The sequence below is a fragment of the Lipomyces chichibuensis genome (assembly GCF_038497645.1).
Source record: "Lipomyces chichibuensis strain CBS 12929 unplaced genomic scaffold V1513scaffold_17, whole genome shotgun sequence".
In the NCBI taxonomy this organism is placed as follows: domain Eukaryota; kingdom Fungi; phylum Ascomycota; class Lipomycetes; order Lipomycetales; family Lipomycetaceae; genus Lipomyces; species Lipomyces chichibuensis.
Genome location: NW_027117469.1, coordinates 156,514 through 181,548, shown reverse-complemented (window position 1 = coordinate 181,548; position 25,035 = coordinate 156,514). Strand labels below are relative to the sequence as shown.

Sequence of the window (25,035 nt, the reverse complement as noted above, 5' to 3'; positions counted from 1 at the left end):
CAATTAATTACTCGTGGTTTACCTGCAAGGTCTCGCGCGCCGACTATATTCATTGAACTTGAGCTATGTGAATGATGTCACCACGCATAATTGTCAAAGTGAAAGGTGCTTGTTTCCTGACTATTCGCTTCTGTTTGGGTGTTCATGTCTAAATCAATTGGTGAATAAAAGTCGCCATATCTTTGATCCTTGTTTTGCATGTTTTGACCAAGTTGTAAAGGTACGCCAATATAACTTGACCTTAGCATCACACTGGCAGCATGGACAAAATATTTCTGTATGATGGACGAACTGTATTACATGCAACAAAGCCAGAGTGCGTGGGAATAAGATTGACAGGATATGTCGCTATACAGAGAATCTTTTTACGTGAGACGAAATTTCTCAAATTGTTCGGATATTTTATAATTTTATTTCTCTGGCTGTCCGTTATTCTTAATATAGATTGACCTGTCATTCCATCGCGTGATTACCCGCAGTGGTTAATAATTACCACCCGAAATAATTAGTTAATGTGAAACTGAGACTCGATAATAAATCCATCTCATAAATTATATGGCTGGATCGCTCTATAACGCTAATAACCAAAGCCAGTAACAGTTTAAAATTCGCCGCGTAATAATAGTTTTCCCTGAGAGACTGCTGACCGACGGAAAACAACGTGCGCGTTCTAATCGCTTTGACGCCGCGCGTTGGGTGTAATGTTCGTTTCAACTCCGTTAGACTTGAACTCGCTCAACCGGTATTCATTAAAATGGTAAGAATCATATCGCCTATTCGTTTATAGGTGTGACTCTTGAATTACTGACGATTTGCAAAGCATAGCGTGAAACGAGAGCGGACATCTGCCAAGGTGCGCGAAGAAAAGCGTCGTCGCGAAGCCGTCAAGATTGTTGAATACAAGGCGCTGGTAGATAAGGTCTTGACTTCAGTAAGTCCACATTTTTTTCCTACGTTAGTTATAAGCTGTGGACAAATAGTAATACTTGGCAGCGCAAAAATCATGATTACACTCCCGGCGCCCTCGCGCTAACTACGACCCTCCTTAAGCAAAATCCAGAATACTACACCGTCTGGAACTACCGTCGCGAGATCCTATCCTCGATTTTCCAAACACAAACCGCGGACACAATCCAGTCCCAAATCGACAATGAACTACAATTCCTCTTTGCTAGGCTAATCGAGTTCCCTAAATGTTACTGGATCTGGAATCACCGCAAATGGTGCCTCCAATCCTCACCCTCACCGTCCTGGAAATTCGAACTCGCCCTCGTGACAAAAATGCTCGACCGCGACGCGCGCAATTTCCATGGGTGGCATTATAGACGGTACGTCGTCCAATGCACGGAGAAGGCGACGGGTAAGAGTATGGTGCGTCACGAATTCGACTACACCACCACCAAAATCAATGCCAATTTCTCGAATTTCTCGGCATGGCATAATCGAACAAAATTAATTCCGCGGTTGCTGACAGAGGAGCCAGAGATTGATGCGCGGAAGCTTTTGGGAAATGAGATTTATTTGATTACTCAGGCTATATATACTGATCCTGATGACCAGAGTGTGTGGTTGTATCATAGATGGCTGGTCACGTCGGATGATATTGTCAAGTTGAGTAGCGATGAGCGCAAGGATTTGTTGGAGAAGGAGATTAAGTCAATTCAAGAACTACTAGAGGTCGAACCCGATAGTAAATGTATGTGTGGTCTTTGAAAAGTGATGGGATAATTTGCTAACGATATCAGGGTGTCTGCAGTCGCTAGTGGTTTACAAAGGCTTGGTGGCTACGTTAGCGGGTGAGAGAGTTGAATCCTCGGTACACGGTTATTTGGATAAATTACAAGAAATCGACCCTATGCGCAAGAAGCGTTACGAAGACTGGAAAACCCAGTTCTAGATTGCAGAATATTAATTAATATACTAATCATCCGGAACACCTGCCACGCCATTACAAAGATCGACTAAAATTACAGGTTCAAACTAAAATTCATCAATTTTGATTACAATCTTACCATGTGCTCCACCTGTTTGCAGCTTATTCATGGCCTCTTGGAACTTATCCCAGCTGATCACGGAGTCCACCACTATCTTTAAGAGTCCTTGTTCATATAACGCCATCCCCAACTTCAATGTGTCCAAATTTGATGTGACTCCTTCGACTTTATACCTGGGACCCCTAATCGCGCCAACCAATGTCTTCCCAAAGCTCGACGACGATAAAAACGAGGCACCATCAGGATGACCTTTATCGCCAACTGTAGTCACGTACCATCCCGTCTTTGGGGGAGTCAAGTCCTTCAAACGTTGCATTATTATTGGGGTCGTGCCGACGGTGTCCACTACGATGTCAAAATTCATTGTCTCTCCTGCGGTGGCTAAAACTGCGTCGATGAGATCCCGCTCTTCTACACGGGTATAATCCACGACGTCGTCAGCACCCATGTACAGAGCCAATGCCTCGCTTTCACCTGCAGAACAAGTTGCCACGACGCGCTTTACCTTGAAATGCTTCTTTGCCAATTGTATGGCAAATAATCCGATACTGGTCGTGCCGCCAAAGACACAGACCGTAGACGAGGGCGTCAACGTCACGTTCTTGAGACATTGATATGCCAGACTAAAACTTAGTGGAAACGAGGCAGCTTCAAACGTAGACAGGATTTCGGGCTTGCGAAGGACAGCGTCCTGGTTGGGATCGAGAAGTAGATGAGACGCTAGAGTACCAGCGCCGTACTACTTTTGTTAGCCGTCCATTTTTTCAAAGGTATTGAATCGGGACATACAGGATGGTAATACATTCCACAAACCTCATCTCCCACTCTCCACTTCAACTCGTTGTTACTCCCCACATATGTGATCACGCCCGCGAAATCTCTGCCGAGTCCCTTCTCGCCTGGCTTGGCCCACAGCATCTGTGTGTTTAAAATAGCAATGTCGCATGAGCTAAGCGTTGATGCTGTGACTTGGACTAGGATCTGATTCTTTGGAATCGGGAGCGGGATGGTTTCGTAAGTCCAGTGCGGGTGAGAACCGGGATAAGTAAACGTTAAGGACCGCGTCGCGACGCCAGGTGATCTCGGCATTGTCATATGTTAGGGAATATAATAGAAATGTATAGCAAAGACCTCTTTCGTAATTATAAAGAATAATTTAGTGGCAAAGGCGTGAATGAAGATCGCCACATATATATCTCATACTTGTTTGTCGCCCTTCGGTTAGTACGCATTGCATCCTCGCGGAAGATGCGGAACGACGTAGCCGCCGCCAGTCGGTCGTTTCACTGAAATCAGGCACTCTCCGCAGTCCAGTAGACAAATCCACATTCTGAGAGATTATTATTTACATGATTCATACAGTTAACAGTTTCAACGCAATAGACAATGACTATTTGGAAAAGACCGGAGATTATGCTTTAAAAACACTAATCCCTGAAAACAAATATTTTGCTATAACTTATACGCCGTGCGAACTCAAAACACCGATGCCGAATTACCAGACCATAATTATAATACAGTGAAACGCACCCATTAAACTTTTAGATAATCAAGCCCAAGAACAGCATGCAATAATCCACCCGGTCAGCCGGCCGATTGAGCATGCATAGTACAAGCCTTCGTTCCAACATGTACAAGCAACGCAAATGCCACCGGCACTTCACTTCTCCCGTACTGTCGAATGTCACAGTGTTGCAGTGACAGCTATAGTGTCATATTCCGCAGAAGAATCTAGGCGTGCAGTCGATTCACTTAAGCTGATACCGCCACTGGTTGCAAGACGGATTCAGTAGCAAGACTTTCCAAATCCTCCTAGACCTTGAAGTTAGCTTAACACTCCTCAAGAAAAATCCTGTCCATCCGCTACCAACTTACCGGCTCAAAAATGACTTGAATCATTAAACTGCAGCTAGGACATACCGCCACATCAGAACCATCCAGCAAATCGAGCAACGAAATCTGAAACTTGTCGCCACAAGGACACGGGTACGTGTATATCTGTAGATCTGTATCGAAGAGCATGTCTTCGATCTCTACCTGGTCATAGATACTCATTCCGCTTGTATTCTGGACCTTTCGAAACTCTGCTGTGGCTATTTGATTATTTAGTCGATGTCGAGAGTCATGTAACATGATAGTGAAATTCGTTCGTTCGCTATGGGGTTGGGGTTGCAAATGTTACCCGGCCCAACAATGGGTTCGGGCCAAACTAGGGCTGGCATTATTTAGGGCCAAGTATCCCGTTCAGTCGGCGTCTGGACTCTGTGATCGAAAAACAGTCACACTTCTCAACGCGCATCCTAATCCCGAAGGTTGAATGCTCGCGGCCGGCCACACCGCCAAAAAGTTAGTGACCTTCGTCTTGTCCAAACTTCTGTCCACACTTGACAGCACTCAGCCCAGCTCTTTCTCGACAACACCAAAGGTATGTTCTTCTCTACGGATGCGTGCAATCATTTGATAAATTGGAATTTGAATCAGAGCTGTTACATTCTCTTCATTATAATTGGACTGGGTCTAACTGGTGATTTGTGCAGAGAGCAACTTCAACATGGGTATCTCCCGAGATTCGCGCCACAAGCGCTCGCACACCGGTGCTAAGCGCGCTTCTTACCGCAAAAAGCGGAAATTCGAGCTGGGTCGTCAGGCTGCCAACACTCGTATCGGTACGTTTTACTCACTTCGTCGTGTGGTCCAGACACAAATTGATCTTTTGACCACGATCTGGACAACGTTTCAAATGTATTATTGCTTACGATTATTACCGTACAGGACCCAAGCGTATTCACACTGTTCGCACTCGAGGTGGCAATACGAAATTCCGTGCTCTCCGCATCGAGTCTGGAAACTATTCGTGGGGTTCTGAAGGTATCTCCCGCAAGACCCGTATCTTGAACGTCGCTTTCCATCCCTCCAACAATGAACTTATCCGCACTAACACCCTCACCAAGTCTGCTATAGTTCAGATTGATGCGACTCCTTTCCGCCAGTGGTACGAAACCCAGTACGGCCAGACTCTCGGCAAGAAGAAGGGAAAGAAGACTGAGGAGGAATCCACCGAGAAGCGGTCAAGCAAGCTTGAGCGCAAGCTAGCCGCCAGACAGGGACTTGCCAAGGTTGAGCCTGCTCTTGAGTCTCAGTTTGGTGCTGGTCGTCTCTATGCTTGCGTTTCGTCGCGCCCAGGCCAGAGCGGTCGTGTCGATGGATACCTTCTTGAGGGTGAGGAGTTGGCTTTCTATATCCGCAGAATGCAGGCAAGAAAGTAGAGGAAGCAAAGACGAGGGTTACAGGTTGTTTCATATTTTACACGGACATACTATGCACTCATGTAATTATTTATTTTGTTTCCACAATTAAAAGTTTATGATGACAAATATTCGTGTAATCCGCTATCATCGCAACGCAACTTAATAGTCGGCCAAAACAGGTCATGTATTATAGTGCATCTCAGCTGTAGCTCAATTTACTTCTTCCGCCGCTTTGGCTCTGGAATTGGCGCCACGGTATTGCCATTTTGCCCTCTTCTTTCCGCTCCCCTGAATACTGCTATCAGGGTTTCAGTTTCCCTCTGCATTTCCCTACTCCATTCGCCAATATCCGAGTCCCATTTATTATACATAACCGCATTGGCAAACATCTTCATAATTTCCCGTTCAAGCTCGCTGGAGTTCTGAATCCGTCCTTCCTTAACCATTCCCTTAATCGTCCGTAAATCAGTGGGTTCATATACCAGACTGTGATAGTTGGGCGCATCATTTTCGTTGACCGGATTTGTGAAGAAAGAAGCAGATCTGTTTGACGATATGTTCGCCAAAAGTGGAGCAACTAGGGCCTGAAATTTTCGATTTGTCGGTCGTGGAGTCAAGCCCGCGGACGGCGCTGGACTGCTTTTGGTCTCGACGATCTGAGGCGACGACTCAAAGTTTGCCGTAGAATATCGACGCTTGTGTTGACCACGTAGAGCTCGTGGAGGTGTCTCTCCCTCCAGTCCCCCAACACCATCTTCTGCTTCACCATCCTCAGCTTCGTCACCCTGCTCCTCTTCAACTACATGTTCCTGTTCCTCTTCTCCTTTCACCACTTCTTCGGGTTGACCCATTATGTCTCCCTCGACAGCCTTCTCTGCCGTTTCAGCTTCAGGATTGTCGGGCTGCACAGTATCCGGCTCTCCCTCATTCTCCTCGTGATCTCCTTCAGCGCCGGGTTCCGCTTCTAACTTTCGCAGTCCTCGTTTGCGCGGCCGCCCGGGACCTTTTCGTGTAGGCTCTGGCCGTGGCTCCGGAGAAGGCGCATATTCTGTATCCAGCTGCAGTTCCTGTGCTGCGTGTTCGCCCTCTTCCTCGCCCTCATGGACTAGCTCTTTATTTTCTTCACCCTCAAGAGTCTCCGCTGTTTTGGCGCAAGCATCTAGGACAGCCTCCGCCGGTGACTCCGTTGCTTCGAGATCGCCCGGTCCCAGTTCCTCAACGAGCGTCTCACCAGGTTTTTCATATTGTCTCTGGATCGCAGCAGATTCTGCGATAAAATCGACAGTAGCCTCCGCCGGTACAGTAACTGCGCTATCGATAAATTGGCCGCCAGTGACTGGTGCTACAGTCCCAGCATAAACTGCCTCTGCTTCAGGCTCGCCGTCCGAATCAGGAATCTCCAACTCCTCCATCGCCGGCACCTTAGCATCTACCGCCCGTGGTACAGTGCTTTCGACTGCCTTAGGTGGCTCAGCCGATTGCGCACGTGATGCTCCGGTCTCCGACACTTCGGTAGCTTCGGGCGATATAGTACGTTCTGTATCTTCACGGTTTGCTCGTTCGATATCCGCTGCGTCAGTGCTTTCCACAGGTTGCACATTGGTAGCCAAAGGCTGTGATGTGCCTATCAAAGCCTCAGCATTGTCATTCGCTGATGCAGAAGCTTGAGACATCTCCGCCTCGATATCAACGGGTTGCTCTACGTTTGCAGTCTCTAGCATTGCGTCTGGGAATTCAGTACTCACGTCTGCAGACTTCGCCTCAATACTTGCAACACCAGATTCGTCCATCTGCATTTCCTCTTTTGTAAGTGACAGCTCTGGAACATCAAGCGAAGAAACTTTAACCAGATCAAATCGATCTGGCGTTGATGGTTGCTCGTCCGTCGTGTCGTGTAGCATGGATAGAGTAGAATCATTTGGCAAGACGGTAGTCGAATCATTATTTTGAGTTTGCGAAATATGGGATTCACTTTCCAGAATGGCGGCGTCTGTGGAAAACGACTCAGAAGGAGGATTAGTTGACAGTATGAGTGACCTGGATGTCCCCGTTTCCTGTGTATTCTCGATTGTCGCTTGTGAATCTATTTCCATCGACTCCGTCTCTTTCTGTGGCTCTGGCGTTCTAGCAGTTGGTACTTTGCCGCTGGGCTTCGAAACAAGGTCCTCGGCGGGTAAGCCTTCAATGATATCTTTCATCTCCAAGTCCTCCAAATTCGCAGACTCATCGATTGCCTTGACAGAATCCGTGCCCTGCTCAGGTCCTATCTCTTTAGGTTGCATGTGGCCATCATGTTTTCTTCTGACTTCCTCTGTAATGGGCTTTTCGGATCCAGTGAGCCCTTCCTCTTCTTCAAGTTCATTCTGCTGAATCGCCACAATTTCCAAGTCCTGCAGTCGACTATCCCACTCGCCTCGTCCGATTTCCTCAATCTCGCGGAGGTACTGTCTGTATTTCTGCTCATCTTGCCGAATTTGCTCAATTAGCTCCTTCCGGTGGCGTGAATGTAAAATCTCCGAGAGTTTAATGACCGATGGTGAAGCTGCCCAAATATTTAGTCAGGTTAAAAATTGCAAATAATCAAAAGTCGTCCCTACGTTCTACCTCTGCGCCGATGCCGGTACTGGCTTGACGCACGAGGCCTTCCGCACTCAGCATGTTATTGTAAAGTTCTTCGCATTCCTAGACTGTTGTCAATAATCCTACCACGTATATCTATACCTCCACCAACCTAACTACCCATTTCATAAACAAATTCAGACGTAACTGTCACGTACTTTGTCGTTAATAGCCTTGAGTTCCGCATCACGCAACAGAGGATGTGACACTAATGACTTAGAAATCAAAGGGAATGACGAGTCTCCTTCTTTATGCACAAACTGGGCCAGCAATAGGCGCTGCAGACTAGATGCCAACGAAGTCATTTGTATCTTATCACTGGCACATATTGCGACAGCAATGAACTCATTGGAAATGACGTATTTGTGGAGATAATCAACGTATTGTGAATAATCGAGTTACAAATTTTGTGGGAATGGTCAGAAGGAGCGACTCCTGAATTTCCGTTGCACTTGGATCGGATGGCTTTTAACCCTACAAACTCTGTACAGGACAGGAGGCTTCAGGCCTTCAGTGCACTCCAGTCGCGTACTCTCAAAACAGCCAGGTTTAGCAGGGCTACTATTGGATATACGCTGCTATCCACTGAGACTTATACAGGAGATCTGTCATGCCATCGGCTACCTTCGCATTTAACGTGTGTCCTGCGACCGACGAGTCCTCGTACTTCCCGCGGGTCCTACGGACACCCACAGGCTTAGCCCTCATTGAAATCCAGGGAACCTTGCACACCGCCCAACCGTCTTCAGATAGTACTCCATCAGAGCTTGGGAAGCTTACATTGGATGGTAAAACCGCGTGGTTGTGGATCGGAGACCATCAGCGGATGGAGGGCAGTATTGTGGATTTGAATCCGCCATTCGGAGTTCTACGGCGAGTTACGAGGAAGCAATCAGAAATGGAGGAGGAGAATGGAAGTCCAGATGGAACTGCTGTAGAGATTGTTGAGGTTATTAGGAAAAAGATTTTGTTCACTTCGCGGCCTGAACCTATAGTAAACAGAAAGATGACTTAATCTTGTCGCGGCTTGGCAGTACTAAGGCATGCAATGAACGCAGAGACTAAGGTGTGCAGGATACATTTTGTGAACAATTGTATATTTGGGTAGCGGTGTACGATTTGAATATAACAAGACATTATTATAGAACCGATAGTCGCACACATCCCATTGACATTTAATCAAGTCTATGCGGTGAATACCGACACGCGCAGTGAATTAACTCCTAAAATAACTAATTAGCAATGACTCATACGATATTCCGAATATAGAATATTAATTGAAAATTGAATCAGGAAAATGGCAATAACTAATGTGTATCCGCAAATGCAAAGCATTGGTACAGGTCTGTGAAAGGGTTTTCATCATTGAAAAAGCGGAGCTAAACAGAGGAATGTGAAGTAAATTAATGCTTACCATTATCAAACCAACCCACTACTTGCAAAACAAATCCATTCTAGTCTGCTTCGCGTCATATTTGGTGCCGACAAGAATCTTAGACATTTTCTTCTTGACACCAACCAAATGTGAGTCGATATTGAGATGAGCGGAGATGAGTTGCTCGTTTGCGGCATCAATCTCCAGTAGGTGATACGTAGCATTGGACAAAAAACTACCACTAGTATAGACGCCGTGATTATTGAGATCTTTAAAGATCACTCTCAGCAAATAGTCTAACGTAACACCATGAGATACCACGACCACGCATTCTGTGTGTCCCATGTGTAAAATCTGCTTCTTCAGAATCTCAAGATAAAACGTTTCGACACGCCTGGCAAGAAAATTATATGACTCCTCGCCTACAGGTTCACCATGCTTGATTCGATGTGACCTGCCCTCCAAACTGCCAAAATGCTTTTCTATAATTAGATCAGAGAAATTCAGCTCGATTGATGGACATCGATTCAAGATTTCTGATGCGGTACGAAAAGCTCTCAATAGAGGCGACGAGTATACGCTCCGCACGCTCAGTCCATCGAATACGTTAGCTAGTTCTTTCGCCTGAAGCATCCCCAACTCTGTCAAGTCGACATCTCTTCCCGCACCACCATAAACTTGCCGGTAGTTGTCAGTAGATTCTGCTCGGGTATTGACAATTAGTCTCAAGACCTCCCGCAAGAACGGTCAACATCACCAGAGCAGGAAAAAAAGTATTACCAGCGTGACGAACAAGATAAATCCTCATTCAGAATATGATCATACTAACTAGCATGATATGCTGCTAATTTGTGGCTTTATTATTAACCGGAATGTTGATGTTCAGACAGGCATGACGAACCACAGCTAGCAAGAAAAAAAAAGTGGCGGGCACTCTTTTTAAGTTCTTTCAATTAAAGTTCTCATAAATATCAATTTGCCGCCCGAAATATTAACTTGAGAGTATCAGCCGCATGACTCGCACGCTGTTGATATCTTAATGTCGCCAGGGAAATTTTTATCCAGGATTAAAATTTACTACGAAAAAATCGATTAGCAATATTTGCTTCCGGTTGTCACTTATAGTTCTCTCTTATTAGCAGGACAGCGACGTCGTACCTTTGAGCGATATCGCGAGAGCTTACTACTTACTTCTATATTTGGTCAATTGGTACTGAACATAAGCAAATGACTGTCGCAAATGCCTCCGCTCCGGCGGCCAAGACGTTGGTGATGGAGAACGTGAGTGTTTCTTCCATAGCTGAATTGTGGAGAGGCAATTGATGCTAATTCCTGTTCGTAGACGGAGAAGCGAGACGCACTGATCGCGGCAGAGAAGCAGTGCCAGAAGAGGTGGGCCGAAGAGAAGATCTTCGAGATCAATCCTCCCGCAGTCGAGGAGACGTCGATTTCTGATCCCGATGAACTTCGCCAGAAGTACCCTAAATTCTTTGGCACCATGGCCTACCCTTACATGAACGGTGTACTACACGCTGGTCACTCATTTACCATGAGTAAGGTCGAGTTCCAGACTGGCTACGAGCGAATGCTTGGCAAGCGCGCATTGTTCCCTCTCGGATTCCACTGCACGGGTATGCCAATTAAGGTAAGCTTGAATCTCAAGTGCGATCTTATATCATAGGCACTGACGGTTTAAAACAGGCCTGTGCCGACAAGCTTGCCCGGGAGATTGAGATGTTTGGTCCCAATTTCGAGAATGCCCCCGCCGACGACGAAGAGCCACAAATAGCCGCCGCTCCTGCTGATGCGAAGACTGATCCTACCAAGTTCCGAGCTAACAAGTCAAAGGCTGCTGCGAAGAAGGGTCGTGGGAAATTCCAGTTTGAAATTATGTTGCAGCTAGGAATACCTCGAGAAGAAGTTCAGAAATTTGCCGATCCGCAGCAATGGCTCGAGTTCTTTCCTCCTAAATGCAAGGAGGACTGCGACAGCTTTGGTGCTCGAATTGACTGGCGGCGAAGTATGGTCACTACCGATGCCAATCCATACTACGACGCGTTTGTGAGGTGGCAGATGAGGAGCCTCAAGGCATTGAACAAGGTGAAGTTTGGCTTGAGATATACCATCTACTCCGCCAAAGATGGTCAGCCATGTATGGATCACGACCGACAGAGTGGTGAGGGTGTCAATCCGCAGGAATATACAGGAATTAAGATACAAATATTGGAGTGGCCGGCGGCGGCGAAGCTCACACTTGATAAGGCTGCTGTCGACACTGAGGGCAAGAAGATTTCTTTCATTGCTGCTACTCTTCGGCCCGAGACTATGTATGGCCAAACCTGCTGTTTTGTCAGCCCCAATATCACATATGGCTTGTATGAGATTTCCCCTACAGAGATTTACATATGCACTTCGCGTGCGGCAAAGAACATGTCCTTCCAAAAGATCACTCCGGTGCGCGGGGATGCTAAACTTTTGGCGGAGATTCCCGGCAGAGAGCTCATTGGTGCCAAGGTCCATGCTCCTTTGAGTGTCTATCGCGAAGTCCGGGTTCTTCCTATGGATACCATCTTGGCTTCAAAGGGTACCGGCGTCGTGACGTCTGTGCCTTCCGACTCTCCGGATGATTACGCTACAGTGATTGAGTTGGCTAAGAAGGCTGACTACTACGGCATCGACAAAGAATGGGCATCTCTTGAGCCTATTCCTATTATCACCACTCCTACCTATGGAGATCTCACTGCTGTTGCGATTGTCAAAGAGTTGAAAATTCAATCTCCTAAAGACAAGGAATTGTTGACCAAAGCGAAGGAGATTGCATATAAGGATGCTTTCTACCAGGGTACCATGTTAATCGGTGCTTATATTGGCGAGAAGGTCGAGATTGCCAAGAATAAGGTGAAGAATGACTTGATTGCAGCTGGTGATGCTTTCGTCTACAATGAGCCGGAGTCGTTGGTTATATCCAGAAGTGGCGACGAGTGCGTTGTATCTCTTGAAGACCAGTGGTACATTGACTACGGCGAGGAGGAATGGAAGAAGCAGACCTACGGATTGCTTGGACACATGAATACCTACAGTATTGAGTCCCGACACGCATTCGAATCGGTCTTGGATTGGCTGAACAACTGGGCTTGTGCTCGGTCATACGGTCTTGGAACACGTCTCCCTTGGGATCCGCAGTATCTTGTTGAAAGTTTGTCTGACTCAACTGTTTATATGGCCTACTACACTATTGCTCACTACCTACACTCCGACATTTTTGGCAAGACTAAGGGTTTGGCGAATGCCAGCCCTGAAGAAATGACCGATTCAGTTTTCGACTATATCTTTACCCGAGGCGATTATCCGATGGAAACCACCATCGCTGAGGACAAGTTGAAGGCAATGAGAAAAGAGTTTGAGTACTTCTACCCTCTTGATGTCAGAGTTTCTGGCAAGGACTTGATAAACAATCATTTGACCTTCTTCATGTATACCCACGTCGCGCTTTTTCCGGAGAAGTACTGGCCACGTGGTGTCCGTACCAACGGTCATCTCTTGCTCAACAACGAGAAAATGTCCAAGAGTACTGGCAACTTCATGACATTAAATGAGATCGTCAAGAAATTCGGCGCTGACTGCGCTAGAATTTCCTTGGCGGATGCAGGTGATACTTTTGAGGATGCCAACTTTGACGAAAGCAACGCCAATGCTATGATTCTCCGTTTGTATACCATGCGCGAATGGTGCGAAGATCAAGTTAAGAACGTGGACAATCTCCGAACGGGTCCTAAGGATTCCTTCTTGGATCGAGCTTTCGAGAATGAGATGAACGTCCTTGTTGAAGTTACCAAGAAGAACTACGACAATGCTTTCTACAAGGCAGCATTGAAAACTGGCTTGTACGATTTCCAGGCTGCTCGTGATTACTACAGAGAAGCCACTTCGTACGATGTTGGTATGCACAAGGATCTCGTGTTGCGATACATTGAGCAGCAAGCATTGCTCTTGACTCCTATCGCTCCTCACTGGGCTGAGTACATCTGGACCGAAGTTCTTAAGAAGCCACAGTCTATCCAATTCGCTTTGTTTCCCGAGGTTAGCAAGCCAGTTGATATCGGTCTTACTGCTGCTTTGGAGTATGTCCGCAGCGTCGCGCGCTCAATTCGCGAGACTGAGGGGGCCAATATCAAGAAGCAGAAGAAGGGCAAGCCCATTACCTTCGACCCTAAGAAGCCTACCAATTTGACCATTTATATTGCTCTCCAGTTCCCTGAATGGCAGGACAAGTACCTCGACCTTGTCCAGGATGCATTCGACAGTGTATGATGTCTTAACAGAGATGCTATTTGGAATTGAACTAACGATGCCGCAGGTCTCCTTGAAGTTCTCACCTGATCTTACTGCCAAGGTCCAGAAACTCGGTGACATGAAGCGATCTATGCCATTCGTCAATCACCTCAAGTATCGCCTTACTGGCGGCAAGGAATCTCCTGATGTAGTCTTCAATCGCAAGCTCGTCTTCGACGAAGTCGAGACTGTCAAGGCAACCATCCCCATATTGCAGCGAGGAATCGGTAGTCAAAGTATTGAGGCGTTTGAGGTCAAGGATGGCTCCAGCGTTTGTACGAACATCCTTACCGGTGAGGAAGTTCCGATTGCATATCCTAAAGAGGCTGAGGCCGCGGTCCCTGGTACACCTGGAATTTCGCTTGTTAATGTTTAAATTTATATTGGAAGTATATAAAGGATAAAGATTATAGACTAGCGATATACATGGCGTGTTCTGATTTTATACAAATTATTTGTATGATTGTGCTGTTCGTTTTCAATGTAGGATTTTAATTATCGCACGAAACAATCAGTTGTCCGAATCAGACAATCGCTGCAAAGTTGACAATCCTTTTATTATTTAAAACAGATACGCCTTTTTATACCCAAATTTACCATTATCATAGAGGAACGTGAGTAAAGAGGTACGACACACTCTCGCCATTATGCAATCTTCTTATACTCTGGGACGTATGTTAGAGACAATCGATAGAAATATGTGTAAAATTGAGTATACGTACCTCCGCCAACGTAGGACTAATGTCAATGGTATCCAATTTCGGACAGATAATCTTTTTATCGTCATGTGGAACGGTGTTAGTGCAAATAACCTTCGTCAGTCTGCTGTCCATGATTCTCTCACAGGCCTTGCCAGACAAAATACCGTGCGTAACAATAGCGATAACGCTAACAGCGCCATGAGTAGTAAGAGTCTCCGCTGCCTTAACCAACGTTCCGCAAGTATCCGCCATATCGTCCACCAAAATGGCTACCTTTCCAGCAACATCGCCAACGAGCACCATTCGCGAGACTTCGTTAGCGCGTTGTCGCTCCTTGTGGATAAGTGCGAAGTTTAGGTCAAGTCGGTCTGCGAGCGCGGCGGCACGCTTGGCACCACCAGCGTCGGGCGATACGATGACTGCATTGCCGTAGTCGACGTTCTCTCGGATGTACTTCAGAACTGACGGTTCGGCGTACAAGTTGTCGACTGGGACGTTGAAAAAACCTTGTATCTGTGATGCATGGAGATCCATGGTGATAACGTGGCTGCAGCCCGCGGTTTGTAGCATGTTGGCCATTAATTTGGCAGTGATAGGTGCCCGGGACTTATCTTTCTTGTCTTGGCGAGCGTACGGGAAGTTGGGCATTACAGCGGTGATCCGTCGCGCGGACGCCGTCTTGCAGGCGTTGATCATGATAAGAAGCTCCATAAGATTATCGTTGATCTCGCCGCAGCCAGTCTGTAAGATGAACACTGAGCTACAAGTTAGTTCATAAACTTCCAACATCTAGATATTCGAACAAGGCACAACCATCTTCATCTCTTACTGATTCGCCAATAGTGACCGATGTCTCTTGATTTGAATATTGAAATACTGCAATCTTTGCCAGCTCGATCCCTAGTCTAATAGTGATACAAGCACATATCTGGGAGAAAACTGGATCTTTAATTGCAATGACAATCCTCGACATTTGAGCTGCCGAGTTCCTTGTCTAAACTGCGCACGATCCAGTTTTTGCCCAGATAACATGCCCAACGTCCGTCAGTATATGATTGCTTTGACTAAATATATATAGTGATTGTCGACTCAAAAAGGCTTACCGCATGCTAACAAGTTTGGCAAGTTCTGGATGAGAGTTGCCCGCTAGCAGCTTTATCGAGTTCGACGACATACTGAATAATTCAACCGGATCCACCGTCTAAGTTTTTCTCGCAGATAGTCTTGCTAGTAATTTAAAGTGTTCCGAATATGAGCAACAGAAAATAGGAGAAATTCGGCTCGGCTATGGAGAAGGAGTAAAGAGAAACTATTACGCTGACAGCGCTTTGGAGATTTTTCTCGGAGTTTTTTTGGGAGCCTCAACCCGATGATGCTGCACTCAGCCGGCGGCATGGCGCCGGCTAATTATCGCAATATGACATTTATCGTTTAGAATCTACTTAAGCATTTATACAGCTTATTTATCGAATTTTTGACATATTTATTATATAAAGCCCGACAGCCCACGAGAGCGTGCGTGGGGTTCAGGGTTTTAGCGACTTTTAATTCAAATTAAGTTAGTTAACTTACTGGGAATTGACAATTTGTGGTTTGTAGGGTTAGGGCACTAATTGCCCTGACGCGTCAACTCCACCACGTCGAGGCGGGAGACGAAAGAGGTTCACCAACGCGTCGTCCTTCGGGTTCTTCCGCAGTCGTTAACACATTACGCGTATCTACGCGCCGCCATGCCATCATTCAGGCGCCAAGGTAATTTCGATGAGGACGACAACATCTACGATGATGGTACCTCTGCGTCCGCTGATGTTTTGCCTTCCGTCAAGAGGCCGCGCATGTCAGACCGGCCACTCGAAAGGCACGCACCTGGCGCCATCGTGCGCGTCGCTATGCGCGACTTCGTTACGTATTCCAACGCAGAGTTCCGTCTCGGTCCCAGCTTGAACATGATCATCGGTCCGAACGGCACGGGAAAGAGTACGCTTGTTTGTGCTGTGTGTCTAGGTCTTGGGGGGAGGCCCGAGGTATAGTTGTTTTATTACCTGGTTTGTCGTGAAAGTAGTCAAAGGTCAGAATCCCAAAAATCGTGTTACTAACTCTCACGATAGCTTCTGGCCAGAGCGAAGGATATCGGCGAGTTCGTCAAGAATGGTCAGAATAAGGCTACGATTGAGATTGAGCTCCAAGGCTTCCGTGGCGAGCCCAACTCTGTCATCGAACGCACTATATACAAGGATAACAGGTCCGAATGGAGTCTAGATGGTATGCCAAGTTTGATAAAAACCTAGCTGTTTGCGATGAATGCTTACCGGATGCGCGTAGGCAAGCGCGAGACTGCCAAGAACGTGAAAGAGCTCATTGATCGATACAATGTTCAAATCGACAACTTGTGCCAGTTTCTCCCGCAAGATAAGGTCGCATCTTTTGCGGGCATGACGCCACAAAACCTTCTTATCGAAACAGAACGGGCGACTGGGTCTTCTCAGATGTTGTCCCGTCATGAGAAACTCAAGGCATTGCACGCCGAATACAAGTCTATCGCAATCGCTGCCGAGTCCAACGAGCATGAACTGGCGAAACTGAAAGAACGCCAGGAAAGTGCGCGAGTGGAAGTTGAACGCTTCAAGGAGCGCGAACGATTGCAGGCAGAGATAGAGCTACTCGAAAGATACCGTCCATTTGTTGAGTATTCCGCACTTGCTAATCAAGTAAGGGAGGCCAAGGGGGTTGCTAGACAGAAAAGACTCGAACACGAGACTGCGAAGGCGCGCGCTGGTCCCTCATTGCAATTGGCAGAAACAGCAATGGATTTGTTTAGGCAGGCTAACCAAGCTCTCGAGGCGTCGAACGCTGCTAGTGACAAAGCTTTAAGGAAGTATACTTCCAAATGCAAGGACCAAGATAGTTTCACGACCTTGATAGATGAACAGAAGGCTGCGATTAAGGAGTACAAGGAAAATCGGGACAAACTCAGGCGAGAACTTGCTAAGGCAAAGCAGGATTTGGAGAAAAATGAGGAGAAAGCAGCTAACCGGCCAGACGACTCCCGAAAGGGTGAGCTGTTGAAGAAGATGGCGGAGAATAGTCAGCTGAATAGGGACGCTACCCGCCGACGGGATGAGGCAAAGTCTGCCACAGATGCCGTTGATAGCCAGCTGGCAAAGTTGAACGCGCGTATCACCGCATGTCAAGAAGAGATTAAAACTCTTGAAATGGTTAGCAATCAGAAGCTGAGGCACGTCCAAAAGGTTGACCGGGAAACTTTTGACGCAGTCGTCTGGCTCCGTCAAAACAAGCATATCTTCAAGGACGAAGTGTTCGAGCCCCCGATCCTTACGCTTACGATGATTGACCAGAACTTGACAGATGCTATTGAATCCGTGGTTCACAGAACCCAAATGCTGACTTTTACTTGCTTGTCGCGCGAGGATTATGTGACGTTCACCGAGAATGTTATAGACAAGAAACGCCTGAACGTCCCGGTGGTTGAGTACTCTGGGACTGATCATCCCACATTTGACAAGTGGAAAAAGAGATGCTCGCCTACACAGTTGCAAAAGCTGCATTTTGATGGGTTTCTATTAGACGCCGTCGCGGCTCCTGACCCTGTTCTCAATATGCTTTGCCACGCCGCCAATCTCGATGAGTTTGCGTATTCCCGCCGTGCGTTGTCGCCAGCGCAGCGAGATCAAATTGAACACTTTGTCACAGCCGACGGAAATCCAGTAATTAGACGATATATCTCTGGAAAGGACTCGTATTTCCTTAACAGATCTTTTTACGGCAATCGCGCTATTTACACCCAAACGCGCGATGTCCGTGCTACGAAACTGCTGTCAGATGGCGGTGTAGACCAAGAACGCAAGGCACAGCTTACTCAAGAAATTGATGAAGCTAATGAATTGATGGCGGTATTGCAGCAGGAGCGACAGAAGCATTTCAGTGTTTTCCAGGAGAGACTTGCTGAGATTAGACAACTTAAGAACGAGAAGGTTGGTTTTTTTAAATTTTGACCTGTGTTTCCTATTTCTCACATGCTTATATCTAGGACTCCCTTGCAAAGTCTCGTGAGCGGATGCACAAGGAGCTCCAAGACTGGAATAGAGCCTGTGAATCAGTGGAAAACCTTAAGGAGACAATTCAGGATCTTGAAAGTAGGCCTGACGATACTGAGGAAAATGTTGCCGAAGCTCAGGAGAAGATTCGGGAGTACTTGAACCATCGCGAGAGCTATGCGACTAAGCTTGTCGAACTACTAGAGCGTGTCTGGGAGGCGCGTAAGGATTTTGTGGTTAAATCTATTGCTGCGTTGAAGAAACGAAGTGACGCCATGGAACTCAAGCATCGCGCCGCCACGGCAAATGAAGATCTTCAGAGACTTGGTCAAGAAGCTAAGGATGGTATGCATTTTGCAATTTTTAAAACCCTGCCAGGCAGTACTGATCGTATATATAGCCAAGCGACGTTTCCAAGATCTCAAGGCTGTGGCCGCCACCAGACATGAACAACTCGAATCGTTGATGTTAGCCATGACGGAGGAACAGCAAGAACAAATTAGAGAAGTATGAACGGCTACTATAACATTCACCGATAAGACTACTAATTTCATTTAGTTGTCAGATAAAACAGATATGACACTTGATGAGCTAGATGGTAGAATCGCTGGCACTAAGAGGGAGCTCGATAGCATTTTCGGTGGAAACCAGCATGTTATCGAGCAGTATGAGAAGCGACAGAGTGAAATTGGAAGACTTCAGGAGAAGGTCGAGACGAGCAATGAGCAAATTCGAGATTTGCATGCGCAGATTACTCAAATTCGTAGTGAATGGGAACCAGAATTAGATAGCCTTATCAGCAGAATATCTGCGGAGTTCTCCGAAGCTTTCAAATCCATTGGTTGCGCCGGCGCAGTCAACGTGGGCAAAGATGAGGATTATGAGAACTGGAGTATTCAAATCAAGGTAAAATTCCGTGAGCACGAGCAACTTCAACTTCTCACCCATCAACGCCAATCTGGCGGTGAGCGGTCTGTCTCGACTATTTTCTACCTTATGTCGCTGCAGTGCGTCACCAAGGCGCCATTCAGAGTTGTCGATGAGATCAACCAGGGTATGGATCCCCGAAATGAGCGAATGGTTCATAGCCGAATGGTTGATGTTGCTTGCCAGGAGAATGCAAGCCAGTACTTCTTGGTTACGCCCAAATTGCTTCCTGATCTCAAATATCACCAGAAGATGGTTGTTCATTGCATTTACTCTGGTACATTCTTGCCGAACCCCAGTAAAGAACCTGCCAAGATGGGACTTGGCAGACTTCGCAAATACGCTGAAGTTGGACGCCGACTAAGACAGGCTATTACAGCGTAATATGAATAGCTAGTACTTGCGTGAACAGCCGTGTGATTGTTAAGTCATAATGTAGGCTTCTAATAATGCATGTAGGGATTAATACAGTTTTGTTTTGTTGTGTTCCCATATAATACATATATTGTTGATATCATTCTACCACCGGTTCCCATTACTTTGATAAATCTGCGAGTTCAAAATCGAATCCAACTCTGCAGCCCTGTTCTTGGCCAAGGCGATGCATTGGCGGATATGCTCTTTGGATATGATGCCTTTCCCTGCGGATATGGACAAGTTTTGAATGCTAAATTGACCGTTACTAACTCGCCTCCGAAAGCGGTGGAGAAATCAAACTCACCTGCTTTTCACTGAAGAGGTAACAATTGTTATACGACCTTGAACACTAACTTCCTCAACCCGACCCTCCAAATCCGCCAGCACGAGTCCTGTGTCATCCATGACACCAAAATTAACGCACCATGGCAGATTCTCATAATTCAACTCTAGCTTCTTAGTTTCCGTTTTCGAAAACCGTACAACCGGCTCCGTTCCAAAATCAGCAGTGAGAGTCTCCTCATCATCCGCCGGAATCGCCTTCGGTATCCTCGTGACTGCCAACGCAGCCAACAGGGCCGCCCAGGCGACGTCTCCCGAATACATTTGCGACAAAAGTTGGATCTGCGCCTGTAAGACAACTGTCTGCGCGGTATTTTCTATCCGAAGCTGTACCGGATCGAATAATTTTGTAGCTAAAGCAGTCTCATACATCCACTCTGACATGCTCATTAATTCGGATTGTGGCGGGCCTGCTCGTCCGACAATGTCAACATTAGTGTAGAGCGCTGAACGGCCGGCTTCGTTTGAGTCAATGATATATCCTGTGATTCCACATACTGCTATGCATTCACCCATCCGTACTACAGATGATCCAAATGTGTTTGGTAGAGCTGAGGTATTTATACTGCAGGGTCTGAACTGTGTAGGTGATCTAAGGGATGGTCGGATAGGTGGATCAAGGGAAAGATATTTGTCGAAATATACAGTTGGTAGCAATCTCGCAAATAACTGCGGCGAAGAAGACAGTGCTTCTGCAAACGGCTGCGTCTCTGGCATATTATGTAGCTATACTGTCTATGCAGTTTGGTGAAAGATGAGAGATTGCTAATACATTTACCCTAGCTGTTGAATCAAATTCGTTTATCGAGTAAATAATATTCTGTCAGGATCTTACAATAGTAACCATTTCATTACCCAATTTTAATCATGTGACTAGTAGACTACGAAACACTTAATTTTCCCATTTCTCAACGTTAGGGTATAGACCTAAATTTGTGACTGCTCTTTTTGCGGCAGAGTTCACCGCAGTCCCAAGCTTTGCTGCGTGAACCCAAACGATCGAAACACTACGATTCTGAGAGATCACGGATTTTGAGACTACCACGACAGTCCACCGGTTCGGCAAGTTCGCAATTTCTATTTCGGCACTTTCATCATGAAGGTATGTGAATATAATATCGAGAGTTGTTCTTGCGACAATTATGGAATGGAAGTGTTGGCAACAAGAAGAAATATTGCCCGGAACAAGAAGATACTCTACGGATTGCTTTCTGTTAGATGTTAAGGACGTTAACGCGGTTTGTGTTCTAGCTCAACATTTCATATCCAGCGAACGGCACCCAGAAGCTGATTGAGATCGACGAAGAGCGTCGCACTCATATCTTCATGGAAAAGCGTATCGGCCAGGAGGTTGAGGGCGACAGCGTCGGCGATGAGTTCAAGGGCTACATCTTCAAAATCACCGGTGGTAACGACAAGCAGGGATTCCCCATGAAGCAGTACGTGCTGTTTATTACGTTCTCGAATTGGTATATATTGTAGTGAACGATTGTTAACGAATTTAGGGGTGTCATGCATCCATCGCGTGTTCGCCTGTTGCTGTCCAAGGGCCACTCTTGCTATCGACCCCGCCGTACCGGTGAGCGCAAGCGTAAGTCCGTCCGAGGCTGCATTGTGGCAAATGATCTCGCTGTCCTTTCTCTTGCCATCGTCAAGCAGGGTGATTCCGACATCGAGGGGTTGACCGACGTGGATCACCCCAAGCGTCTCGGCCCTAAGCGTGCGTCCAAGATTCGAAAGTTTTGGGGTCTCACCAAGGAAGATGATGTCCGTAAGTACGTTGTCCGCCGCACGGTCGAGAAGAACGGTAAGACCATCTCCAAGGCTCCCAAGATCCAGCGTCTCGTTACTCCTCAGACTCTCCAGCGCAAGCGTCGTAGGACCGCTGTCAAGATCAGAAAGGCTGAGGCTCAGAAGGAGGCTGCTGCTGACTATGCTGTGCTGTTGGCTCAGCGCGTGGCTGAGGATAAGCTTAAGAAGGCTGAGATCCGGAAGAGACGGGCATCCTCCATGCGGGCGTCGACCATCAAGGCTTAGATATTTGACTAGTGCAAGATGACAATGGAACGACAAAAAGTGTATTGGTTTATGGGTTGTTGGCTTTTATTGTTAGTTTTGTGTAGTATATTTCGGTAGCCGCATGTACATCAAAATAATTTAGATACTACAAAGTACATTGTTTTCCGTGATAATGTCTTCAAGACAATGGCAGCAAATAACATAATTATCTACTAAACGTTGTATATCTGTCTATTACGTACATTATAAACATATACTTCCAAAATTTACGAAACCGACCAGTGTATCCAATCTAATTACTCTCTCCCCGATTAGTCGCTAGGGCCAATCATCTTCTCAGGTCTGACCCACTCGTCAAATTCCACGGAAGTCAAGACGCCGAGCTCCATAGCGGATTCCTTCAAAGTAATACCCTTCTTGTGCGCGTTCTTGGCGACCTTAGACGCGGCGTCGTAGCCAATCTTGGGGTTAAGTGCAGTAACCAACATGAGGGACTCGTTCATCAACTGCGATATGCGCTTAGTGTTGGCCTGGATTCCGTCGACGCAGTGAAGTCGGAAGGAGCGGCAGCCATCAGCCAACAGTCTGACGCTAGACAACAAGTTGCGGATCAAGACTGGCTTGAAAACGTTAAGCTCGAATTGGCCAGACGCTCCAGAGACGGTAATGGCGGTGTGGTTGCCAAACACCTGTGCGCATACCATAGTCAGCGCCTCGTTCTGGGTCGGGTTGACCTTGCCGGGCATGATCGACGAACCTGGCTCGTTCTCGGGGAGAGATAACTCGCCATATCCACATCGAGGACCAGAGCCGAGGTATCGGATGTCATTCGCAATCTTGAACAGGCTCGCGGCGATGGTGTTCAGAGCGCCAGACGCCTCGACGATGGCATCGTGGGCGGCGAGTGCCTCGAACTTGTTAGGAGCCGTGTAGAACTGCTCGCCGGTGAGCGCCGTGACTTCCTCGGCGATGGCAACGTCAAAACCCTTCTTGGTGTTTAAACCAGTGCCCACGGCGGTGCCACCTTGGGCGAGATAGCGCAGACGGGGAAGAACAGACTTGACGCGTTCCAGACCGTACTCAAGCTGTGTGGCGTAGCCGGAGAACTCCTGGCCGAGGGTCAGAGGTGTGGCATCCTGGAGATGGGTACGGCCGATCTTGATGATGCTGTTGAACTCCTCGACTTTCTTGACGAAGGACTCGTGGAGAAGCTCGATCTGAGGGATCAAGGTCTTGCTGATCTCCATGACAGCAGCAATGTGCATGACAGTGGGGAAGGTGTCGTTAGAAGACTGAGAGCGATTGACGTGGTCGTTGGGGTGAACAGGCTTCTTCGATCCCTTCTTGCCGCCGAGGAGCTCGATCGCTCGATTTGAGATGACCTCGTTGGCATTCATGTTGGACTGAGTACCAGAACCAGTCTGAAAAACGACGAGAGGGAAGTGGTCATTGAGTTTGCCGTCAATGACCTCCTGCGCCGCAGTCTGAATCGCGTTCGAGATCTCAGGCTCGAGGCCGTATCGCTCGTTAACTTTAGCCGCGGCTTTTTTGAGGATACCGAACGCATGGATTACCGGAAGCGGTATTCGCTCGGTGGGACCGCCGATGTCGAAGTTCAGAAAAGAGCGCTGGGTTTGCGCTCCCCAGTACATGTCATCCTCGACTTCGATTTCGCCAAAAGCGTCGGTCTCGATGCGCTTGGTCTGGGTGAACGTTAGTCAAAGGCATAGGTTTCCACCAACATCACACCGCTAGACAAATCTTCGGTAAACTGGACCAAACTGGAGCGATCTAGCAAAACAAATTGTTCATATTGAGACATACCATGTTCACGGAGGTAGTTGAGAATGATCTCGAGATGGCAAAAGTGGGAAAGATTGAGTTGACTGGAGCGGGGATTTTGACGTCGGAAGCAGCAGTAACGTGACGCGAATTGAGTTTCGCGGAAAGGATGACTGAAGACCGGGAAGTAGAGGCTAGTGTTCGCGCAGCAAGGCGAGAAGCAGCAGACGAGAGCATTGCTTGTCGATGGAAAGAGAGAGGTAAATAAATGAGACGATGCGTCCGTAGGCGACGGAGTATGTAACAGCAGGAGTCGGAGGGTCTATAGAAATTCGGGATGGAGGAAGCGCAGAATACTTGCCTCGGACAGAGTTCCTGTGCACTTCCGATATCACCCAGAGCGGGTCTATTTGAGTTCAAAATGTTCCCGGTCACGTTATTCCGCGCCAATAGCAATGGTTACTAATATGTATCCGGCAAGAAGCTAACCTAAAACGCCCCTCATTGTAAAGCCGTAAGGATCTTTTCCCCAGCCTCGAGTATCGGTTCTCGGGTTCGGAGAGGCCAGCAACGCACATCGCGACGACTCTTTGTAGACTCTGAGATATGTGAGCAACGCGCAAACTATTCATTCTAGTTGTACAGTACTATTCTCTATTTAGCTTACTGGTTGTGGTAATAGTATAATGGATATAGTGGGCAGTTTGCTATGCTGTGATAAGTCTCTAATGCGGTTCCGTTACAGGCACTAATTCGTGGGTTTAAATCGAGGGTTTTCGCGCAATTGCCTGTCTCTAGTTTTGGGCTTTGTGTGACAATATTGGAACGGTGACGGTGGACGGCATTCCTTATACACATGAAATCAAATTCATCCACTGGCTGTAGTGGAAATGTCTTCGGTGGGCTAGACACTCGGCTCCTAAGTTCTTGTAGGGTCTTGCTGTGTTCAATGACGACTGGTGCTCTTCTAGACCGCCTCCTTCAGCGATGCTTCCGCAAACCAAAGATGAGAGAGTCACACTTAGTCTAGAGTAGAGCTGGTCCGTTTCACCGTCAAGAGGTCGAGCGCCTCACAGCGGGGCATAGGAGTTTCTGCTTCACTTCTTTCACATCTTCCGACTTTGATGCTCTTCCAGCGAAAGGCTGCTTTGGTGGACATCAGTAATTGAGAGGCAAATTGTTAGCAGCAACCAATTGTTGCTACAGGGCTGGCTCTTGATCACG

At 47.1% G+C, this 25,035-nt stretch overlaps 13 protein-coding genes across 13 annotated transcripts; 6 read left to right on the top strand and 7 right to left on the bottom strand.

Annotated features, from left to right (window-relative positions):
* Positions 1–526: 526 nt before the first annotated feature.
* Positions 527–2,045, top strand: V1513DRAFT_445462 (uncharacterized protein). Its single transcript, XM_066898109.1, has 4 exons — positions 527–757; positions 821–931; positions 994–1,696; positions 1,746–2,045. The coding sequence occupies exons 1-4, from the start codon at positions 755–757 to the stop codon at positions 1,895–1,897; spliced, it is 969 nt and encodes a 322-aa protein (XP_066753393.1). The 5' UTR covers positions 527–754; the 3' UTR covers positions 1,898–2,045.
* V1513DRAFT_75976 (GroES-like protein) lies at positions 1,746–3,288 on the bottom strand. Its single transcript, XM_066900605.1, has 2 exons — positions 2,784–3,288; positions 1,746–2,733 (listed from the first exon to the last, which is right to left on the bottom strand). Exons 1-2 carry the CDS (start codon positions 3,087–3,089, stop codon positions 1,981–1,983), a joined length of 1,059 nt encoding a protein of 352 aa, XP_066753392.1. The 5' UTR covers positions 3,090–3,288; the 3' UTR covers positions 1,746–1,980.
* Positions 3,289–3,631: 343 nt separating this feature from the next.
* Positions 3,632–4,119, bottom strand: V1513DRAFT_75986 (uncharacterized protein). The gene is made up of 2 exons (XM_066900606.1): positions 3,870–4,119; positions 3,632–3,806 (listed from the first exon to the last, which is right to left on the bottom strand). Exons 1-2 carry the CDS (start codon positions 4,047–4,049, stop codon positions 3,747–3,749), a joined length of 240 nt encoding a protein of 79 aa, XP_066753391.1. The 5' UTR covers positions 4,050–4,119; the 3' UTR covers positions 3,632–3,746.
* Positions 4,120–4,424: 305 nt separating this feature from the next.
* On the top strand, positions 4,425–5,513 carry V1513DRAFT_445454 (40S ribosomal protein eS8). The gene is made up of 2 exons (XM_066898108.1): positions 4,425–4,660; positions 4,767–5,513. Exons 1-2 carry the CDS (start codon positions 4,546–4,548, stop codon positions 5,258–5,260), a joined length of 609 nt encoding a protein of 202 aa, XP_066753390.1. The 5' UTR covers positions 4,425–4,545; the 3' UTR covers positions 5,261–5,513.
* On the bottom strand, positions 5,315–8,362 carry V1513DRAFT_445451 (uncharacterized protein). The gene is made up of 2 exons (XM_066898107.1): positions 7,840–8,362; positions 5,315–7,784 (listed from the first exon to the last, which is right to left on the bottom strand). The coding sequence occupies exons 1-2, from the start codon at positions 7,898–7,900 to the stop codon at positions 5,458–5,460; spliced, it is 2,388 nt and encodes a 795-aa protein (XP_066753389.1). The 5' UTR covers positions 7,901–8,362; the 3' UTR covers positions 5,315–5,457.
* On the top strand, positions 8,330–9,093 carry V1513DRAFT_75654 (Ctf8-domain-containing protein). Its single transcript, XM_066900604.1, has one exon. The coding sequence runs from the start codon at positions 8,472–8,474 to the stop codon at positions 8,874–8,876; it is 405 nt and encodes a 134-aa protein (XP_066753388.1). The 5' UTR covers positions 8,330–8,471; the 3' UTR covers positions 8,877–9,093.
* V1513DRAFT_445449 (histidine phosphatase superfamily) lies at positions 8,815–10,134 on the bottom strand. The gene is made up of 2 exons (XM_066898106.1): positions 10,017–10,134; positions 8,815–9,937 (listed from the first exon to the last, which is right to left on the bottom strand). The coding sequence occupies exons 1-2, from the start codon at positions 10,042–10,044 to the stop codon at positions 9,294–9,296; spliced, it is 672 nt and encodes a 223-aa protein (XP_066753387.1). The 5' UTR covers positions 10,045–10,134; the 3' UTR covers positions 8,815–9,293.
* A 182-nt stretch (positions 10,135–10,316) lies between these two features.
* On the top strand, positions 10,317–14,075 carry V1513DRAFT_415277 (uncharacterized protein). The gene is made up of 4 exons (XM_066895810.1): positions 10,317–10,517; positions 10,579–10,881; positions 10,938–13,541; positions 13,594–14,075. The coding sequence occupies exons 1-4, from the start codon at positions 10,464–10,466 to the stop codon at positions 13,942–13,944; spliced, it is 3,312 nt and encodes a 1,103-aa protein (XP_066753386.1). The 5' UTR covers positions 10,317–10,463; the 3' UTR covers positions 13,945–14,075.
* V1513DRAFT_445442 (phosphoribosyltransferase-like protein) lies at positions 13,984–15,633 on the bottom strand. Its single transcript, XM_066898105.1, has 3 exons — positions 15,083–15,633; positions 14,291–15,024; positions 13,984–14,233 (listed from the first exon to the last, which is right to left on the bottom strand). Exons 1-3 carry the CDS (start codon positions 15,240–15,242, stop codon positions 14,171–14,173), a joined length of 957 nt encoding a protein of 318 aa, XP_066753385.1. The 5' UTR covers positions 15,243–15,633; the 3' UTR covers positions 13,984–14,170.
* A 429-nt stretch (positions 15,634–16,062) lies between these two features.
* Positions 16,063–19,742, top strand: V1513DRAFT_469692 (P-loop containing nucleoside triphosphate hydrolase protein). The gene is made up of 6 exons (XM_066900139.1): positions 16,063–16,293; positions 16,378–16,540; positions 16,592–18,261; positions 18,318–18,669; positions 18,725–18,831; positions 18,883–19,742. Exons 1-6 carry the CDS (start codon positions 16,105–16,107, stop codon positions 19,633–19,635), a joined length of 3,234 nt encoding a protein of 1,077 aa, XP_066753384.1. The 5' UTR covers positions 16,063–16,104; the 3' UTR covers positions 19,636–19,742.
* V1513DRAFT_75628 (uncharacterized protein) lies at positions 19,703–20,861 on the bottom strand. Its single transcript, XM_066900603.1, has 2 exons — positions 19,973–20,861; positions 19,703–19,918 (listed from the first exon to the last, which is right to left on the bottom strand). The coding sequence occupies exons 1-2, from the start codon at positions 20,725–20,727 to the stop codon at positions 19,771–19,773; spliced, it is 903 nt and encodes a 300-aa protein (XP_066753383.1). The 5' UTR covers positions 20,728–20,861; the 3' UTR covers positions 19,703–19,770.
* A 156-nt stretch (positions 20,862–21,017) lies between these two features.
* Positions 21,018–22,199, top strand: V1513DRAFT_445436 (40S ribosomal protein eS6). The gene is made up of 3 exons (XM_066898104.1): positions 21,018–21,112; positions 21,262–21,449; positions 21,516–22,199. Exons 1-3 carry the CDS (start codon positions 21,107–21,109, stop codon positions 22,045–22,047), a joined length of 726 nt encoding a protein of 241 aa, XP_066753382.1. The 5' UTR covers positions 21,018–21,106; the 3' UTR covers positions 22,048–22,199.
* V1513DRAFT_445434 (L-Aspartase-like protein) lies at positions 22,191–24,474 on the bottom strand. The gene is made up of 2 exons (XM_066898103.1): positions 23,854–24,474; positions 22,191–23,732 (listed from the first exon to the last, which is right to left on the bottom strand). The coding sequence occupies exons 1-2, from the start codon at positions 24,046–24,048 to the stop codon at positions 22,341–22,343; spliced, it is 1,587 nt and encodes a 528-aa protein (XP_066753381.1). The 5' UTR covers positions 24,049–24,474; the 3' UTR covers positions 22,191–22,340.
* Between the last annotated feature and the right edge of the window lie 561 nt (positions 24,475–25,035).

Excerpts from the sequence above, each read along its gene's own strand:
- V1513DRAFT_445462 (XM_066898109.1), top strand. Across the intron at positions 932-993 it reads TAGATAAGGTCTTGACTTCA|CGCAAAAATCATGATTACAC; the intron begins GTAAGTCCACAT and ends AATACTTGGCAG. Across the intron at positions 1,697-1,745 it reads GGTCGAACCCGATAGTAAAT|GGTGTCTGCAGTCGCTAGTG; the intron begins GTATGTGTGGTC and ends TAACGATATCAG.
- V1513DRAFT_75976 (XM_066900605.1), bottom strand. The coding sequence starts at position 3,089 with ATGACAATGCCGAGATCACCTGGCGTCGCGACGCGGTCCTTAACGTTT. Across the intron at positions 2,734-2,783 it reads GTGGAATGTATTACCATCCT|TACGGCGCTGGTACTCTAGC; the intron begins GTATGTCCCGAT and ends TAACAAAAGTAG.
- V1513DRAFT_75986 (XM_066900606.1), bottom strand. The coding sequence starts at position 4,049 with ATGAGTATCTATGACCAGGTAGAGATCGAAGACATGCTCTTCGATACA. Across the intron at positions 3,807-3,869 it reads TTCAAGTCATTTTTGAGCCG|GAGGATTTGGAAAGTCTTGC; the intron begins GTAAGTTGGTAG and ends TTCAAGGTCTAG.
- V1513DRAFT_445454 (XM_066898108.1), top strand. The coding sequence starts at position 4,546 with ATGGGTATCTCCCGAGATTCGCGCCACAAGCGCTCGCACACCGGTGCT. Across the intron at positions 4,661-4,766 it reads GGCTGCCAACACTCGTATCG|GACCCAAGCGTATTCACACT; the intron begins GTACGTTTTACT and ends ATTACCGTACAG.
- V1513DRAFT_445451 (XM_066898107.1), bottom strand. The coding sequence starts at position 7,900 with ATGCTGAGTGCGGAAGGCCTCGTGCGTCAAGCCAGTACCGGCATCGGC. Across the intron at positions 7,785-7,839 it reads CATCGGCGCAGAGGTAGAAC|CTTCACCATCGGTCATTAAA; the intron begins GTAGGGACGACT and ends ATATTTGGGCAG.
- V1513DRAFT_75654 (XM_066900604.1), top strand. The coding sequence starts at position 8,472 with ATGCCATCGGCTACCTTCGCATTTAACGTGTGTCCTGCGACCGACGAG.
- V1513DRAFT_445449 (XM_066898106.1), bottom strand. The coding sequence starts at position 10,044 with ATGAGGATTTATCTTGTTCGTCACGCTG. Across the intron at positions 9,938-10,016 it reads TTATCTTGTTCGTCACGCTG|AATCTACTGACAACTACCGG; the intron begins GTAATACTTTTT and ends ATACCCGAGCAG.
- V1513DRAFT_415277 (XM_066895810.1), top strand. The coding sequence starts at position 10,464 with ATGACTGTCGCAAATGCCTCCGCTCCGGCGGCCAAGACGTTGGTGATG. Across the intron at positions 10,518-10,578 it reads AGACGTTGGTGATGGAGAAC|ACGGAGAAGCGAGACGCACT; the intron begins GTGAGTGTTTCT and ends TCCTGTTCGTAG. Across the intron at positions 10,882-10,937 it reads GCACGGGTATGCCAATTAAG|GCCTGTGCCGACAAGCTTGC; the intron begins GTAAGCTTGAAT and ends GGTTTAAAACAG.
- V1513DRAFT_445442 (XM_066898105.1), bottom strand. The coding sequence starts at position 15,242 with ATGTCGAGGATTGTCATTGCAATTAAAGATCCAGTTTTCTCCCAGATA. Across the intron at positions 15,025-15,082 it reads ATCAGTAAGAGATGAAGATG|TGTTCATCTTACAGACTGGC; the intron begins GTTGTGCCTTGT and ends CTTGTAGCTCAG. Across the intron at positions 14,234-14,290 it reads TTAGTCCTACGTTGGCGGAG|AGTATAAGAAGATTGCATAA; the intron begins GTACGTATACTC and ends CATACGTCCCAG.
- V1513DRAFT_469692 (XM_066900139.1), top strand. The coding sequence starts at position 16,105 with ATGTCAGACCGGCCACTCGAAAGGCACGCACCTGGCGCCATCGTGCGC. Across the intron at positions 16,541-16,591 it reads GAGTCTAGATGGTATGCCAA|GCAAGCGCGAGACTGCCAAG; the intron begins GTTTGATAAAAA and ends GGATGCGCGTAG. Across the intron at positions 18,832-18,882 it reads AGCAAGAACAAATTAGAGAA|TTGTCAGATAAAACAGATAT; the intron begins GTATGAACGGCT and ends AATTTCATTTAG.
- V1513DRAFT_75628 (XM_066900603.1), bottom strand. The coding sequence starts at position 20,727 with ATGCCAGAGACGCAGCCGTTTGCAGAAGCACTGTCTTCTTCGCCGCAG. Across the intron at positions 19,919-19,972 it reads ACCTCTTCAGTGAAAAGCAG|CATTCAAAACTTGTCCATAT; the intron begins GTGAGTTTGATT and ends CGGTCAATTTAG.
- V1513DRAFT_445436 (XM_066898104.1), top strand. Across the intron at positions 21,450-21,515 it reads CAGGGATTCCCCATGAAGCA|GGGTGTCATGCATCCATCGC; the intron begins GTACGTGCTGTT and ends TAACGAATTTAG.
- V1513DRAFT_445434 (XM_066898103.1), bottom strand. The coding sequence starts at position 24,048 with ATGCTCTCGTCTGCTGCTTCTCGCCTTGCTGCGCGAACACTAGCCTCT. Across the intron at positions 23,733-23,853 it reads CAACTACCTCCGTGAACATG|ACCAAGCGCATCGAGACCGA; the intron begins GTATGTCTCAAT and ends ACGTTCACCCAG.